Source organism: Sinocyclocheilus rhinocerous, unplaced genomic scaffold (genome assembly GCF_001515625.1).
Source record: "Sinocyclocheilus rhinocerous isolate Xijiao unplaced genomic scaffold, SAMN03320098_v1.1 scaffold1024, whole genome shotgun sequence".
NCBI classification, from domain to species: Eukaryota; Metazoa; Chordata; class Actinopteri; order Cypriniformes; family Cyprinidae; genus Sinocyclocheilus; species Sinocyclocheilus rhinocerous.
In genome coordinates this window covers 182,396-200,176 of record NW_015655417.1, presented here as the reverse complement: position 1 = coordinate 200,176, position 17,781 = coordinate 182,396, and the positions used below count along the sequence as shown (strand labels likewise).

The window sequence follows — 17,781 nt, the reverse complement described above, 5'->3', positions numbered from 1 at the left end:
TATCAAATATTGGGGGGGGGGGGGATTCTATGGCGGTTATGGTTCTACGAAATAATGTGCATCCTTAAGCTAGGTTCAAAGCCGTATTGTGTTTGCATGCCGTAGTTCAAAAATCTGCCAGAGAGGTGCTCTTTCTCAGTGAACAGCACACCTGGTGTTACTGATTACCCCAACTGCTCTCAACCAATGAAGACGCACACAGGAGTAACTATTACAGCACGAACAGAGTGGGGGGGCTGATGATGTGTTTGTGTAAGTGAGTGTGTGTGTTTGTGTAAATGCCCTACCGGGACACCACATTAATGTTTGCACACGCTGCACCAAGTGGCTTCATCTGGCATTTAACCAACAGAGAGATCAGCATGTCACCTTGGGTTTGGGGAGGGGCTTTGATTAATGGCGCACAGGCCTTTAAAAATAAAAGAGCTATTGGATTTTCAGTGTTGCTGTGTGCAAGAGCTCGGGGTGTTATAGGTGTGAATTAGATACAAGTCACAATAAGGAGAATTTGAAATTGGGACGGAAAGCACTACTACATTTATCAGCTTTTCACACCACAGCACACCATCTGCTAGAGCAAGGTGATGCTCAGATCTCTCTGCCCCAAAGTATTTCTCTATTTATTTCCCACGCACTCTCTCTCCGGCCATTAGAGGCTGCCGATTGTTGAGGGTTGTTGATCTTTAATGCTGCGAGGTCGGGAATGGTTCGGGAGTCTCGAGCTGCAGCGGATGAAGGAGGAACTTACTATGTGCACTCGGTACATGATGCTGATCCCCAGAGTCATGAAGGGTTTGGAGAAATCAATGACCTTCTCCCTCTCAGCCGTGATGGTCAGGGCGGCCACAGCCAGGTCAGCCTTCTGAAACACATGCAAAATAACAGCAGCCATTAGTGCGGGTCTGGATAAAAAGGTGCAAAAAAATGGAGCCAGACTAACCAGACTAAGGTGGTATGTACATGGTTTCTTGCTGGTTCAAGAAAGGGGGCAATTGGCCCCTCAGATATTTAGGCTAAGTGAATTTATACTTAATTATCAACAGTGTTGTTATTGTTAACTAAAAGTAAAACAAATAGTTTTTGTGAATTAAAATAAAGCTTAAATAAAATAAAGTATAAGTATTAGATGAAAAACCTAAACATAAAAAGTTAAATGTTGAAGTATTAAAATTACTAAAAATAAGGCTAAAAAAGACTAAATGACTAAAACTAAAAGAAAAATAGAAAATATTAAAACAATTGCTAATTCAAAATATTAATAAATACTATAATATTATATAAATTACACAAAACAATGCTGATTGTCAAATGGAATTATAAAATTCAAAATTTATTTATATAAATTATTACAATTAAATTTAAATATTAGATGAAAACCTTAAAGTTAAAATGACTCAAATTAAAACTGAAATAAAAAAATCTAAAAGTAAAAAAAAAAATAATAATAATAATGATGAAAGCACATAACAAAATCACTGAAACTTAAACTAAAATGAAGTCAAATAAAAACTAAAATAAAAAAGTTTTATAATTATAATATAAATATTACAACATAGAAAAATAAAATTGTCATCATCTACCTAGCCTTGTCACCAATGAAATAGGTAAAAAGTGTTTGTTTCTTTTCTCTCCAAAAGCACAAATTTCCACTGGACCCCACTCAAAATCATGACACCCCTGTAGTCCATCTTAGTTAAGCTGATTTGAGCATGTAGACCATCTCAAACCAGCAACAAACCAGCTTAACCACCTTAAGCTGCCATGACCTGTCATTTTACACCTGGAAACAACTGCTTCCAGTCCAAATACCTGTATTTTGGTGAATACTGAAGGGCAAAGCTGAGTTGTTGTTGTGTGTGTGTGTGTGATGGAACATGAACACAGAAACTGTCATGACAAATCACTTGACACAGCATCCAGTGCTGCCGGGCATGATGCTGCGGCTGGATCCCACTAATCAAACAACACCGAAAAGTGCATCTGCAATGAATTTTACGGTCCTGCGGGACACACTCTTACCCTCCTCTGCTCTTTGTCCTCTCCAGGAGGAATGATGGGATATTGGAGCTGTGCTGTAAATGAGAGAGAATCTCCAGACAGCAGATACCAGTTACAATGTGATGTTTTATCCTCTAACCTGAACCCTTGAAAGTGACAGGAGAGGCTTGTTAGCCGAATTAGGAACTTTAGGCACATTTCAATATAAGAGAAGTATAATTAAGATACTATTATAGTATATTTTGATAAGTTATAAGTTTATTTTCATATTTTGTTTTTTTATTTTTAAACTGCTTTGTCAAGCCAACATAAAGTTTGTCTTGACAAAACGTTCCTAGTTTTAATACATTTTTTTGGAAATTTTGGTGTGTATTTTTGTTATTGTTTTTTTTTTCTGTCTATATAGTTTTTATTAATTTTTTATCTTGGTTTTAGTTATTGTAAGTCAAAATAATATACTTAAAAAAAAACATTTTATTATATTTTATTAAAAAATATTTAAATATTTTATAAGTAACAATGTTTTTTAATGGTTTTAGTTTTAGTTAACTAATAACCCTGCAACAGTCTGCTCACCTGATTATAAAGCCAGTTATGTCGTTATCTTGCCATGTACAGTACTTCACCGTATCAAAAGAGACTGTGGCACGGGAAGATGAACTCTCGCACGTTCCCTGAAGATTCCTTCCACAATAACAGCTTGCAGATGCACTAATCTTCAAGTGCTCTCCATAGTTCAACTGTGGCCCACAGCTCTTCTTCAACTCATGCACACTTCACTTCACACAACAAAACATCACGTTGACACACAAACAAGGAAATTACGTGGTCCCTGCTGAACAGAAATCCCTCAAACAGATGTCCTCCGTAACAGAAACAAGGACAATAACTGCAGCTCAAATATTTGACATCTCGTTACGTATTAATATTGATGACTGGACTGCACAGAGAGGAAAATTATGAGACAGAGACTCTAAATAATAAATAATGCAGTATGATATTCTTCCTGCGTTCCATCCTCCCCTTCAGCTTTGACTCAGTCAAAAAGCGATGCCCCCCAAAAATGAGAGAAGGCGGCAATGTTAACTCTATCTCTACTGAATAATACATTGATGTAAGTTCCAAGTGTGGCATTTCAAATTCCCTCTGAGGCTTATTCTTCATCTGACGCTAGAGAAAACCCTGACAGCTCGGCTGCTTCGCTACCTTTGTGTACTATTGCACTGCCTTTAGTTTTACAAGAGTTTACAGAACATTAGAAAGCATGACCAAGACCCCCTTTGGGATCAGGAGTCCATATTTCAGGACAAGAGTGAGCTGCTTTTGTGCAAATTCCCATCCACCAGCAGTATTATATTATTATTAAACATTATAAATTCTAATATTAATAGAAGAAAGATATTGGTATTGTATTTGCTACCTCATTTATCAACACATAACCACCAAAATACATAAATTAAACATCATTTTAAACTTTGATTTGACCATTAATATCTTAAGATTTATTTTTCGTGAGCTATAAATTGCATTCAGCATTTAAATAGATATGCTGGCCAAAAACAAAACAAAACGAAACAAAAAACAAAACAAAACAAAAACAATTTAATTGATCATTAATTATTTTAAATGTTAAAAAGTCACTTGTATACAGTACCAACTGTTAATATACTTTAATAAGGGAAATAAAATGTTATATTACAAATGCATGCATGAGAAAAAAACAAAAACTGAACAAATAAATAAATAATCTGATGCACTGCATCATAGTGAAACATAGTGAATGGTTTATAAATCTGTTGTCAACAAAAAAATAAGCATTTCAAGCATTCCTGTGGTTTTCAGCCAAAATAAAAACATAAATATTGTATAGTAATTGTACTATTGTTATATAAAACAATGACAATAATAATAATAATAATAATAATAATAATAATTCTTGTTTTTTCCCCAATTTGTTCTGCCTGTTTTTTAATGAAATTATGCACATACAGTTTTATAGCCAGTAAAAAAACATAGCTGGCAAATTTTCTCAAGTCACCATCCATTAGCAGGTGTGGCAAAATGTTAGCTTGTACTTCATTCAATGTTTGTTACATTCAAACACAACTATGAAAATATCTGTAGTTTTTGTTCATATGCAAATCTACACCCATGTTTTTATGCAATAAATAACAGGATAAAGGTCCCTCATGGGATCCAACAGGTATAGAGAGGCTGTCAGGACGCCTCCTTCAGTTGCCCCTCATTACCCTCTACTGTCTACAGACACTATAGCGCGTGGGATGCAATTAGACTCATTGGCTACTCTCAAGGTCAGCTGTATAGAGCATACTTTGAGGGAACAAACTGAGACAATAATAAGATTAGGCACTTCTTTCTTTATTTCACTAATGGCTTTGCCCTCCATTAGCTTGTGGAATTAAGACTGATAACTTCTCAAAGCCTCTCCGTTTTTGTATGCGAGAACATAGGCTGTGGAGAAATGTTCTGGTTTATGACCCTTTCCTCTGGAATTCCTATATGAATATCGCCTGCCGTGGCCTTTTTGTTAATTTTCGAAAATTTACTTTGCTCCCTGCAGTGCCTGCCAAAAAACGGACAAATAAATCAGCAGCACGCCATATTGCTGCAACTGTTTTTAAATAAATAACATTTCCGCTGAAAAGGGCAAGTGTTCGGAACTAAACAGAATTTGAGGCATGCAAGATTTCCATCTCATCAACGGGATGTTAGTGGCTGTCAGAATGGGACTAATACTCTTCACGCTTCACCGTGTCTTTTGTGTATCTGTGTGTGTCTGTTATGGGATCAGAAGGGCTAATTGAAATTCATTAGGACAAGGAACTTGTAACTGGGTTGGAGGCATAAACATGAATATTGTTGGTTAATCTGCATTACCCGTGTGGAAGCAAGTAAAACAACTTTTAGACTAGCTTTAAGGCTTCCTTCCTTTAATGAATTATTGAAATGAGCATTTGAGAATGAATAATTCTAGGCTAAAACAAGAGGAAGCAGATCTTTTCATGCTATGTATCCTGAACAGCAGAAGTGGTGTGCTTTGAATGAAATTCATACTACATGGGAATGTCTGTTCTAGAAGCCAGTATAACCAGGGGTTAAACTGGGATTTTGGAGTAGAGGAAATATAAAATCTGTCAGTTATTCTGTTTCCCCAAGTAAGATATGACTAGCTACTAGACAAACAAACTGTTTGTAAAACAATAATGTTTTATCCCCCTTCCTCAACAAAGCCATTCCGCTGACTGAAACAACTTTTTATGAATAGTGTATATAGTGCCTGATTAGAAATGACAACTTTCTATTTACAAAATAATCCTGAAAAAAGTATCATTGTTTCCACAAAAATATTAAGCAGCAACTGTTTTCAACATTGATAATAATAAGAAATGGTTCTTGAGCACCAAATAAGCACATTAGAATGATTTCTGAAGGAAATTCAGCTTTGCCATCACAGAATTTTCATTTTATTTATTCATATTAAATTGTATTAATATTTTACAATATTACTGTTTTGCTGTGTTTTTGACCAAATAAAAGCAGTCTAGGTTCAATAAATCATTAAAATATCATTAAAATCATTCAAAATCACTCAAAATCATTAAAATATATTACAGACCACAAACTTTTGAACGGTAGTGTGTGTATTTTAAATTACATTTTACATTACTAAAGCTAAAAATGGTCAGCTTATACTATTATAGCTTTTTCAATTAGCCGTTGATTAGCAAGCTAACATTTTAGCCTATTTTAGCTTTTCAAGTTACCCATCACATATTATTACATGCACACATTTTAAATTACATACCACATAAAATTAAACAATTTCCCCTAACTTGCCTTTTAAATTACACACCGCATTATATTCCAGAAGCTAAAAATGGTCACATTGAACATTTTCCTTTCTTTGTATCTTCAGTTGGCAAGCTAACAGCTTTGTCTACTAGCTAACGTATAGCAAGAATTCACAATACCAGTAATGACCAGGCGGCAAAGAAAGAGGGATAATACATGACACTGGAATGCCATTCTGTCCCAATTTAAGTAAAACATATTCCCTTGTGACGTCACTCACCCTGCTGATGAGCTCTCCCACCATGCCTGTCCAGGTGCCATTGGTGCCCGACACTCCATACACGCCGTCCCCAACTAGCCGAATGCGGTACTTGAACTTCAGGATATCTGCCAACTCCTTCAGCATGTCCACGCAGAAGCCTTCGTAACGCTCATTCCCTTCTAGTTCCTGGTGATTGGCTCTCAGCATTACATATGGATTCTCCTGTAAAGATATCATTGCCATTACTGTCGGCAATCACATTTCAACACACTCTCGGAGCACTTCTATATTTGTGTGACAAATGATTGTTTGAGTTGGCAAGTCACACTGTGACTTAGCTGTGTTTCCATCCAAACTTGTGAATTTAACATGTGAAAAATTGGAACATCGCACGGTTTCTATGCCATGTGTTCAAGAGAACAAAATCAAATTAAAATCGAATCATAATGGAAGTTGATACAACTGGGGAAGACACTGTAGCTCTTTTTTCCTACATAAGAAATGACTTGCACCTCAGAGTGTGCAGTTGAAACGCAATAACAAACGCTGTCATGTTATCTTGCGTTCGGAGGCAGATGCCTGATGTTTGGGAACGCAATCGTGTGAGACAGTTCTGAGATGTAATTATACCAAACTTTGGTTTAGACATTTCAGAATGACTAAACCAACATTTAAGATGGTGTGCAATAAGATTTGTCCACTGGTTAGTCCAGTTATCAACTAAATGATTTGCAAAGCCACATGAGGTTTTTGTTACGCATTAAAGGGGTCCTATTATGCTCTTTTACAAAGTCTTGATTTTGTTTTGGGGGTGTACTAGAACAGGTTCTCATACTAGGTTGTTCGAAAAACACATTATTTTCCACATATTTTACATTATTACAACACCTCTCTCCCCAGTCTGGCATGAACGGCTTGAATAGTTCCTGTATCAAATGAAGGCCCGCCTTCTGAAATACGAAATGTGCTGTGATTGGTTAGCTGGGCAAGTGTGTGTTGTGATTGGTTAGCTGGGCCATTGTGTGTTGTAATTGGCACCACTTGGCGCCTGGTCGGGAAATGTCATGCCCCTTACCATAGCCGCCTGCTGCGAGCTTCAGTGTAAATATTGCGTCAAAATCAAATCAATTTGAGTGCGATTTAAACCCGGATGATTTTAACTACTTTAAGTTCATCTGCCTTGGGAAAGCTAGCGTGTCTCCGATATAGTGATAACACTCGTTGCCTTCTCTAGTGCAGCTCAACCAGGTCTCGTCCCATTCGTCAATATTTGTGATATCACAAATCCTGGAAAATATGCGTTGTAGTCCAAACGAGTTGTTCGTTGTAGTTTTTGAAAAGTGATTTCTGTTAAATAAAATATCTCCTTTTGAAGTGGACTTTGAGCTTTGTAACTTTGCATATCTTTTTTATGCTCAAACAGCAACATTACAGACTAACTAAAGTTGAAAAAGTGAAAAAGCATAATAGGACCCCTTTAAGAAATTTATTCTGTAAATGTATTTCCATTGTAGTTTATACACATGTCTTCGTACTGGATACAAAAAAAGAATGATCCGCCTCAGTTTAACACATTTTATGCGCATTTTATGATTTTATGCACATCTTGACATTTCCATCTAGTGGTTTTAAAGCAATATTTTAACGTGATATAAGTTTGCATAAAAATACATGGATGGAAGCATAGCAACAGTTTGGACACATAAGGCTCTGTGACTAATGTGAGCCCACACCACAAGACCAAGTTCCTAATTTATGGTTTGTTTTCTCATGCTGCCAAAAGACTAAAAAGATTTATTAGGCAATCTGTGGTCAAAATAAAGGTTTCGTAAACATTTCATCCTGCATTCTTTCAATAAACACTCACTGTGCCCACCGTTATACATTGGGATATTTTTATAGTGTGTCTAGTGTGCATGGTTGTGGAGTATGTTACTGCCATTTTCAAACACTTTGCACAAATTGAACAGAACATTGCCATATTGGACATAAATAGACACTACAGAATGAAACCAGCCATATGAAAAGTTTTTTTGTATAACTGAAAAAAAAAATCACTTTGTCTGATGTGTTGCAGTAAGACAGACACTAAAATGGGTCTGTTGTACTTATGATTTGTTTAGCGCAGACTGGTTGACTGAAAAGAGTTTCATTTTCACCAGTAAATCTGACTTGCTCCACTCGATGCTTTGAGTGGCAATCTGAAGAGCTGAGGAGACTTTTCAGCCTTTCGCATCGCCATGGCAACATTTTCTTCTTCTTTTTTTTTACCTGCTTGTCTGGTCCTGCATCCCTGATTTTTGATGTGCCCAGTGGCCACGCTCCAGCTGGCCTGAGTATAGCAGCAGCTGGGTCTTGCGGCCTGTCAGACGAGGGGGAACGTCAATGGACATGTTCCGACACTTCAAATAAACCTGAACCCTATTAATACGAGCCGCTCATATGTATCCAAATAACACGGTAACTGTCCTTTCACCTCATTTGTATGTCCATAAAAGCTGCACGCTGTATTTGCAGATGGATGTGCGCACCTTGGACCTGTCGGAGCAAACAGCGAAATCCCATATTGCCATGGCACAAAGAAGAGTCATGGCGCTTTGGCCCAGAGTCTGACACTCTATAAATGCAAATCCTTCCATTTTGTTCATTAACTCGTTGAATCATCCACGCATGTTACCGTAATGCCCCGCACTGACACCGCTGCGGTGGTTATGCAGAAAAGCACAATATAAATGCAAATTTTCATCGCTTACAGCCTGCTGGAGGCACTCAAGTATTGCAGCCGGACACCTTCTCTCAACTAGGCTTATTAAAGAGTAGCATTTCATGGACCAGTTGCATATTAGACAGACGGTTTCAAAGAAAGAAAGATAGCTAATAAACAAACCTTCTGGATTCAATTAATAGGTCTACGCACTGGGAGAGAGAAGTCATCAACGGCTTTGGGTCATTACATGTGGCCCATAATGGCCAACTAGCCTCTGGTCTGATTGATGATTAAGTCAAAGAAAAGGGAATGATTACACATTCATACTTAATTATCTATTATAAGCAGAATCTATGAAAAGACAGAGGAAAAGAAATCGAGGAAGAGGAGGGAAGTAACCTGTGCACACACAGGATTTATTGCCATCATCCTTACGAAAATTAAACCATGGTTTTTATTATAGTAAAAGTGTAGTAACCATGTTTTTTTTTTTTTTGCGTATTGATTGGTTTTACTACAAATACCATGGTTAAACTATGGTTAGTGCAGCAAAATCATGGTAAATTTGTGGTTACCATGGTTTAACTATAGTAACCATGTTTTTATTTTATTTTATTTGAAGTAAAACCATGGTTAATTTCTGTAAGGGCAATATCAGAAATGGAGCTCTGGCACCAGTCAATTACACCAATCACGTCAAATTAAAATTTTTCCATTCTTTGTTTTAAGTTAACAAGCATTCCTTTGTGTTCAATTAGTTCTCAGAAGCTATAAAATTGCATTAAACATTTTTCTTTTGTGCATTTTTTTGTAGTTGGCCTTCAGTTAACAAGCTACAGCTAAGCCTACCTTATCCTTTTAGATTACATTTCCAGTAATATTACAGAAGTTATAAAAATGTAACCAGATTGTTTTCAGCCGTTTTTTTTTTTTTTCGTATTGATTGTTTTACTACAAATACCATGGTTAAACTATGGTTAGTGCAGCAAAATCATGGTAAATTTGTGGTTACCATGGTTTAACTATAGTAACCATGTTTTTATTTTATTTTATTTGAAGTAAAACCATGGTTAATTTCTGTAAGGGCAATATCAGAAATGGAGCTCTGGCACCAGTCAATTACACCAATCACGTCAAATTAAAATTTTTCCATTCTTTGTTTTAAGTTAACAAGCATTCCTTTGTGTTCAATTAGTTCTCAGAAGCTATAAAATTGCATTAAACATTTTTCTTTTGTGCATTTTTTTGTAGTTGGCCTTCAGTTAACAAGCTACAGCTAAGCCTACCTTATCCTTTTAGATTACATTTCCAGTAATATTACAGAAGTTATAAAAATGTAACCAGATTGTTTTCAGCCGTTAGCAAGCTAACAGCTTAGCTTAGCCACTTAAATTACCTATAACTTTACCATTTAACATAGCATCACCAAAGCCAAAAATGATCAGATAAAACATCTCTGCTTTCATTGTTTTCAGTTAACCTTCAGTTAGCAAGCTAACATCTTAACCTTTGAAATTACATATCACGTTACAGTAACTAAAAATTATCGATAAATTTAAACTGTGATAAATCAACTCCTTTTCTCAGCTAGCTTCTAGTCTAATTGATGCTCGAGTGACACAAAACAGAGCGACCACATATTTACGTATAATAATCTATTGTTAGCAAAGCCTATGAAAAGAGGGAGGAAGCGATTGAGGAAGAGGAGTGAGGTTAACTGTTAACACACAGGAGTGGTCCTGGCGTATCGCCATCAATCTCAGGAATGGAGCTCGGGCATCAGTCAACTGAGTGAGTGCTGTTATCAGGCCAAGCAATCCTTTCTTCTGAGCATGAATGGTTCCATAAAATGCGGGTCACATCAGAGAAAGAAACTTTCCCTTTAATAGCGCAGACAGTGAGATTAAGGGCACTTTGAGTGTCAAGTCTGCCAAATGCAACATTCCTCAGCAGTCTGGGATCTGCAGCAGATTTGATTCTATTTGTTTTCTTGGAAGGCTGTCAGCTGATGAAATCAATTTTACAAATATAGCATGGCAGCAGTCCGGTTTGGTGCGTTTGAAAAGCAAACACATTAAAGTCAATCTTACTTCAAATCAAATCTCAAAGCTTTTTGTTCAGAAGGTGAGGAAAAATTGGATTTGTGTGTTAGCATTTCTCAGACGTTCTCAAAAAACATGAGGGAGTATGGTAACTGACTGGTCCCCTACTCTCTCTTTGATTCATTTATGCCTCCCATTTTTTATGGCTTACAGGGGGTGAATGGCACTGAAGATAGTCCAGACAGAACCAGCTCTGCCTGATAGCGGTCTGAGAGACAGAAATTGGTCACAGAGGCAGAACATTACATGAAGATAGCGCCTCACATTTTATATTTATGAACATTTCCAATTGCTCTGTGAATAAAGGCTATCTGCCTCTTCTTGTACACAATAAAGTGGTCTGTCCACTGAAGGTGGCATGCCTGAGGTTTCATCGTGAAATTGTTTCTGCAGTCGTATTTCTCCATGTTTTCAGAAAGAGCACTTTATCGCCATCATTGATTGCAGTGAGCGTGAATTCAGCTGCTGAATGTGAGGACTCTCTTTTCTTTGAGAAAATGCAGTAATACAGTATCCAATCCATGTCACATTATTGTCTTCTGATATTGCACCTATACAGATTCTCTTTTTTTTAAGATGGGTTCTCAGAGACAATTCGGGACGGTAAAGGCTCACATGACTTTTCTCAGTGATTCCATTCAAGCATGATGTGGCGTTTTGAAAAACACTGCAGATAGCATCACAGAAATGCGATTTTATAGAGTGAACGGAACGTGAACCCAGTTTCAAAGGCAAAACAATATGTATTTGAGCCTAGAAAAGAAAAAAGGTCCTGACAACGGCTTTATCTGAGAAAGCAAGCAGTTGTTGAAGGGAAAGCATATCAAACCGAATCAAATGACAGCACACAAAAGTTGAAAAATGATTAAACACAAATAAAACAGCAGTGTCTTGTATTTGCACACACTGTCTGTGTTGTTTTAGTATTTGAATCACTGAGGGAATTATGCAAATCAGGCAATAACTGTGTCAAACAGAGCAAACCCAAAAGCTCTTATAGTGCCTGGTTGAGTACAGCGGGAGGTATGTGAAAAGCAGTGGCACAACTGTGAATTCACCTCCGGCCCCATTGTCCACTGGTCGACTACACACCAGTAATGATTACGAAGGGACTGTGGCCAATTGTAACACATGAATTTCTACAAGTTAGCACTTAGTATGCCCTCACTGAAGTTCTCTCTGTGAAAAAGAGTGTGCTAAATAAATATGAAGTTATATATAGTTTTATATAAAGTATATTTATATAAAAACAGTTAAAATATACTAATGCCTAATGAACATCTGTAATCAAAGCAATAGGAGTAGATTGAAATATAATGTTATAATCACTTTTCACGATTAGTTAATCCCAGCAGCTATGATGGTAAAAACATAGTAAAAGTTTTTAAAAGAGTAGTAGTGTCCGTTTACATTTACAAGTCTTAAAGGAGATCCTCCCATTTAAACCAAGTTTTTAAATCAGAGGGCTGAAATCAGCATAGAAATGTATTTATAAATTACGGCAATTTTGTAATTATCCTACAAACATTATAAGGACTTCAGAAAGCTTTATAAAATATTTCATGACCCATTTAAGCACACATTATTCCTCGCAGTTACTGTAAGTTCGGAAATTAATCAGCAATATTAATGAGTATTAAAGGAGTAATATTACTCTGAGAAGTTCTCTAATACATAACGAGTTAAAGTGAGTTAATATTGTATCATATATTAAATTGGATATTATATCTTTACCAAGTCTGCCAATTGCCACACAAACCAGTCAATCAATGGCAGAGTAACACAGTTTTTTCTCAATCAAAGGCTGTAAGTTATGAAAAGCTGAGTAAAAAAAAAAGTTACAAACAAACATGAGTTATTTGTTTTCTCAATGAAGCACTAAAGCTCCGGCTCCTTCTGCACATGATACAATGCCAAAGGCATCAATACCAACTACAAAACCCCACAGAACAGTTTGTACAGTTTAGACAGCGTTACCACTACAAGCCAAACCAGCTCTAATATACTGTCTATCCTTACAAAAATGTTTGATCTAGCCCATTTCAACAGGGTAAAATTCAATCTGTGTGTTTGTGTGTGTGCTTTAACTCCTGCGATGACAAAAGCTCACAGCAGTAATGAAAACGCTGGTGGAGTGGTCCACAGGTGCTGAGTTCTGCAGCATGTTTTCAACTGTGCTGCGTTTACCGAGATAAAGCAGACTTTGCAATCAGCCTGTGATGAATGGGCCGTGATAGAGCTAAAATTGCTCTTCGGTGGCTCTTTAATGCAGCCAAAGTCTTCGTATATCTTTAAAGAGGAATAAACACACAGTGCAAACTTCTCCCCAGTTCTCCCAGCTGCAACATCATCAAGCACATTAACAATAAAAGATCTGAGAGAAACTAATCGCTCCACCTGTATTCCACTCCTTCCTTTAGTGAAACACACACACCACCCCGACATAATCATCTTCACTTACAGTACTGCACAGCAGTTTTTCATAAACCTGCTGAAAACACCAGCATATGTTGTGTTGGAAGCTGGTGTGCTGATCCCACCAGGGGTTTCAACAAGCTTTAACGAGTTAAATTGTGACGTATATCCAAGTGAAACAGCTTCTCGAATAAGAAAAACTTTGGGGAGGGGCTTGATTTTGTCCATCAGGAATTGACTGGATCATTGGATCTATGACGCTGAGAGAGGAGGGGAAGATGTGCATGGATAAATAATTTAGAATAAACACCGAAATGCTTCCATTATAAATATAAATTGTCCATTTTGATTTCATGGAAAGGGAAAGGAAAGGACGTGACATGTGGCGTCCCATACTTGGAATTTGTGCTCTGCATTTAACCCATCCAAGTGCACACACACAGCAGCGAGTAGTGAACAAACATGCACACACACACCATGAACACACACAGGCACCCGGGGAGAAGTTGGGGGTTCAGTGCCTTGCTGAAGGGTCTCACCTCAGTCGTGGTATAGGGGTTATGCGCAGCAGACTTCCGTATTCTGTTAACCGGGTCTCGTCGCTTCCGGTTCAAGCGTTTTGCATATGCTTAGTTAAATATGAAGCAGTTTTACTCAAGATGCCTTCTAGTGTTGTTTTTGGCGGCCTGTTTTAATTTTAGTTTTAGTCTAGTCTTTGTGTGAAACTGTCATTTTAGTTTTTATTAGTTTTAGTCATAAAAGAAGTTACCACTAATGATCATAACAACTAATCACCCCATATGCGGAGTGATATCTAAAAAATGTTTTTTTTATTTTTATTCTTTTCACATTTAGATATAAAAATTGAATAAAACGTCAACAATAAAAACAGCTAGTTTAACATTATCTTAAAAGTCCATAGATATCACTATTATTTAATACGGCTGTTAACACGTTCTCCGACAAGCGTAAGCAATGAGACCTGTTTTCCGGGTTTGGTCAGGTGATATTCGACATATACCCTATTGAGGGTGGAGAGAGAGTAATTCACTCCCCCCACCGACAATCCCTGCCGGACCTGAGACTCGAACCTGCGATCTTTGGATTACAAGTCCGACTCTCTAACCATTAGGCCACAACTGCCCCTAATGGTGACTAAGCTCAGATGATGGCATTTGTGGCATAATGCTGATTACCACAAAAATGTATCTTCTCTCTGAGACTCCGGCTTCTTCTGCACGTGATATAATATTTTTCTTAAAAAAAAAAAGAAAGAAAGAAAAAAGAAAAAAATCTGGTTTACAGGCACTTCCAACGGACATGAATAGCTCCAATCTATAAACATTAAAATACTCAGTGTTTCAATAGTATAGCCACAACATGACGTTAACTGTGAAAAAAAAATCACTTAATAAACTTTTTCTGTGTAATGTCATAGCCAATTTTACTACTTGGCAACGTAACATCTAAATCCCAAACAACCATAAAAATAATGAGAACAACTTTACAGCTCAAAGCAATTATAAAAATAATACTCAAAATAAGTTTAACCAAAATAATTAATGTAAGTGCTTTTATAAAATGCATCATGCTGTTCAAACTGCATGACTGTGCTTGTCTTTTCAGCAGTTCTTCACGCTTATCATACCTTTCATCAGGTGTAAATTGAACTAAAGAAGATTTCTCCATCTGTCCTCAACAAGGCTGCTTTAAACCAGCTATTTATGGGTTTTCGAGCACTTCATTCACCTTGCATGGCCCTTCTTCATTCGCAGTCTCTTTATTCCTCTCTCTTTTCTAGTGAGAGATGACCTAGCCAGATATGCGACATCTGGCCTAAGGCTGCGGAGAACCTCTTTTTTTCTCATCACTATACAGTGTATGAGAAGATGAGAAAATTGCCTCTAGATAACAGCCTAGCGGATTACATCTTCAATTGGTGGTTGCTGCTCCAGGAAATGCTATCACACGCATACTTGTTAGTTTCCACTCATCTCAGAGGAGAAGAGCCTTTATTTAGATCAGTGCTGAACCCTGAGGTGATCAGAGAATAGACAGACCGTCTCTGGAAGCTAAAGAGAGACTCCTTCAAAAAGGAGCAACTATTTATCCTTTCCAAGGTGTGTGTGTAAATCTCTTGGCTAAATTGGTAGGGTGTGTCCTCTACTGAGGAACCTGGACCAGAGCAGAAGATAGGACTTACCAGGATGGTAGTTATGGTGAGAGTGGTGTTGAATAGTGTGTCTGTCACGTTAAGTGATGGAAGCTTCCTCTCCATGGACAGTCCCTGCTCTGAATGCCACTGACCGATCTGTAGGAGAAACACACTGAGTTAAACTAAGCCTTCAAGAAAACTATGTGGCAGAAGATCCAATGACATAAAAAAGAGCAACCATGAAGCCTTAAAGGGATAGCTCCCAAAATAACAAAACACAAATGAATCACAAAAGAAGTCCATATGACCAATGCATTATATTTCATGTCTTTTGAAACTATACAGTTACATTGTGTGAGGAACAGACCAAAATTTAATTCATTATTCATTGAAACTCATGAAATTTCATTTGTGTTTACATATATTCAAATATGGCACTTCAAAATTCGTACCAATTTTGGCAATGATGTCGATTTCCATTCGTTTTTGCATATCTCAGTGTGCAGATTTGCAAATAAAATGTTCCATTTAATATTTCAAATGTTGTTTGTTTCTTACAAAATCACTTTTATATGGCTACAGAAGACCTGGAATAATACATAAAGAATAAAGGTCGCATTTTTTACTTGTGTATGGGCAACTTATTATTATTTTTAATATTGCAATAATGATTAATAATGTTGATTAATAGAATACATTAAAAAAGACGTCATTCTTGCAGGATACACAGACAAAACAAGCCAAGAACCATTTATGAATTGAGCCATTTATTTATTGTTTTTTACGCATTAGAAAATCAAGACTTTACATTCACACATTCTCCATCACTGAAGCGGCCCATGACTTCAGTCTTGCGCGAGTTATGCTCTCTCTCAAAAATCACTGAAACAGAGAATTTGCGAGACTGAAGTGCACTAAACAAAACTCTGGTATTTTCAGCAGTGATTAATCAAAATCCTCTGATTGGCCATTGCATTTTTAAGCAGAAATGTGTACGACATAATATTTGATGCAGCAAAAAATGCGTAAAACAAAATCTGATTTTGCAAACTAATCTAATTGTAATGCCGCAATAAACACACATTTCAGTTTAATTGCAACAGTCATAACAGATTTAGTTAAACTGTGTAGGCACAGTTTTTGCCTCCTTATCTTGAATTTTGGGGGAATTTTAGTTTATTTTGATGGCATTTTTGTCATTTTGAAGTATGACATTCCCAGTCTTAAACCAGCTAGTTATATAGTTACTAAATCAAGTCAGATGGTGAAGACATAAAAGGGAGAGACATACGGGAGAGTAATTATCACCATTTTAATTCTTGAATGAACTATCTCAATGTCAGGCGGAGGAGAATGCAGAAGTGAGCTTGTCGACACACACACACACACACACACACACACACACAAAACAGTCAGAACACCTTAAAGGAAGTGCAGAAGGGACATGCGCTCAATCAGAGATGCAACAGAATGCATTCATTAACTCAATTACACCCCAATTCTCTGAAGCGAGCCAATGTCCTCATTATCATTCCATTTTGGCTGGCACCCCTCCACTAGACTGCCTATATGGGGGCCACACTGTCTTTAATGGGAGGCTGAGTCTCCACCCAGCACACATGGCAGTCCTAAATCACCCATCATTTTTATTTTTTATTATAATTACAAAGCGGCATGGTTCATTGGGCCTCCTGCTTGAAGTATTCTGCAGATGTGCTGCTCTATTTATCTTCCCCTCAGTACTTGATCCCTAGTGTTTCCATAGACCCAAACGACACAGGGGAGGATGATGCAGCACTGCGCTGGATCTAAAATTACCCACTCTCTGAGATACGAAAGTGTGAAGGGCCACAAACAGAGGAAAAAGTGAGCAACAGGAACTTTTTTTTGGTTCAAAGTGAATGTAAGAAGCAAAAATAATGTAGTAGTGTTATTCTAAGAACTTTATGGATACTGAAGCCACAGAACCAGGAATATTTCTCCAAATCCTGCGTGCATGGGGGACCTTGCATGAAACACTCATAAAAGCAAGCAAAATACATCTGCACTAGTTTGACTTTTATGTTGCAAAGGAGAGCTGCTGTTCAAGATTGCACTGATCCTCATGAGATTGCGAGATGCCGAGGATAATCCATTTGAAAATAGCTCACCATTCTTTCAACTGTAAACCTGTTTTTCAAAGCACACTGCAAAAAATATTTTCTTAATCATTATTTTGGTCTTGTTTTCCACTAAAATATCCCTAAAACAAGATATATTTACTTGAGAAGCAAAACAGATAGAAGATATTAAGACATGCTTCAGATGTTTCAAAAAAAAAAAAAAAAAA

The 17,781-nt window shown here is 37.1% G+C and overlaps 1 protein-coding gene across 1 annotated transcript in view; it reads right to left on the bottom strand.

Annotated features, from left to right (window-relative positions):
- Positions 1 to 17,781, bottom strand: part of LOC107718266 (glutamate receptor ionotropic, kainate 4) — a 194,207-nt gene that overhangs the window by 17,373 nt on the left and 159,053 nt on the right. The window contains exons 10-12 of the mRNA XM_016525261.1: positions 15,501 to 15,608; positions 6,092 to 6,295; positions 749 to 862 (exon numbers count right to left, since the gene is read on the bottom strand). Of these exons, the coding sequence (XP_016380747.1) occupies positions 749 to 862; positions 6,092 to 6,295; positions 15,501 to 15,608 (426 nt within the window). The remainder of the gene's footprint in view (positions 1 to 748; positions 863 to 6,091; positions 6,296 to 15,500; positions 15,609 to 17,781) is intronic.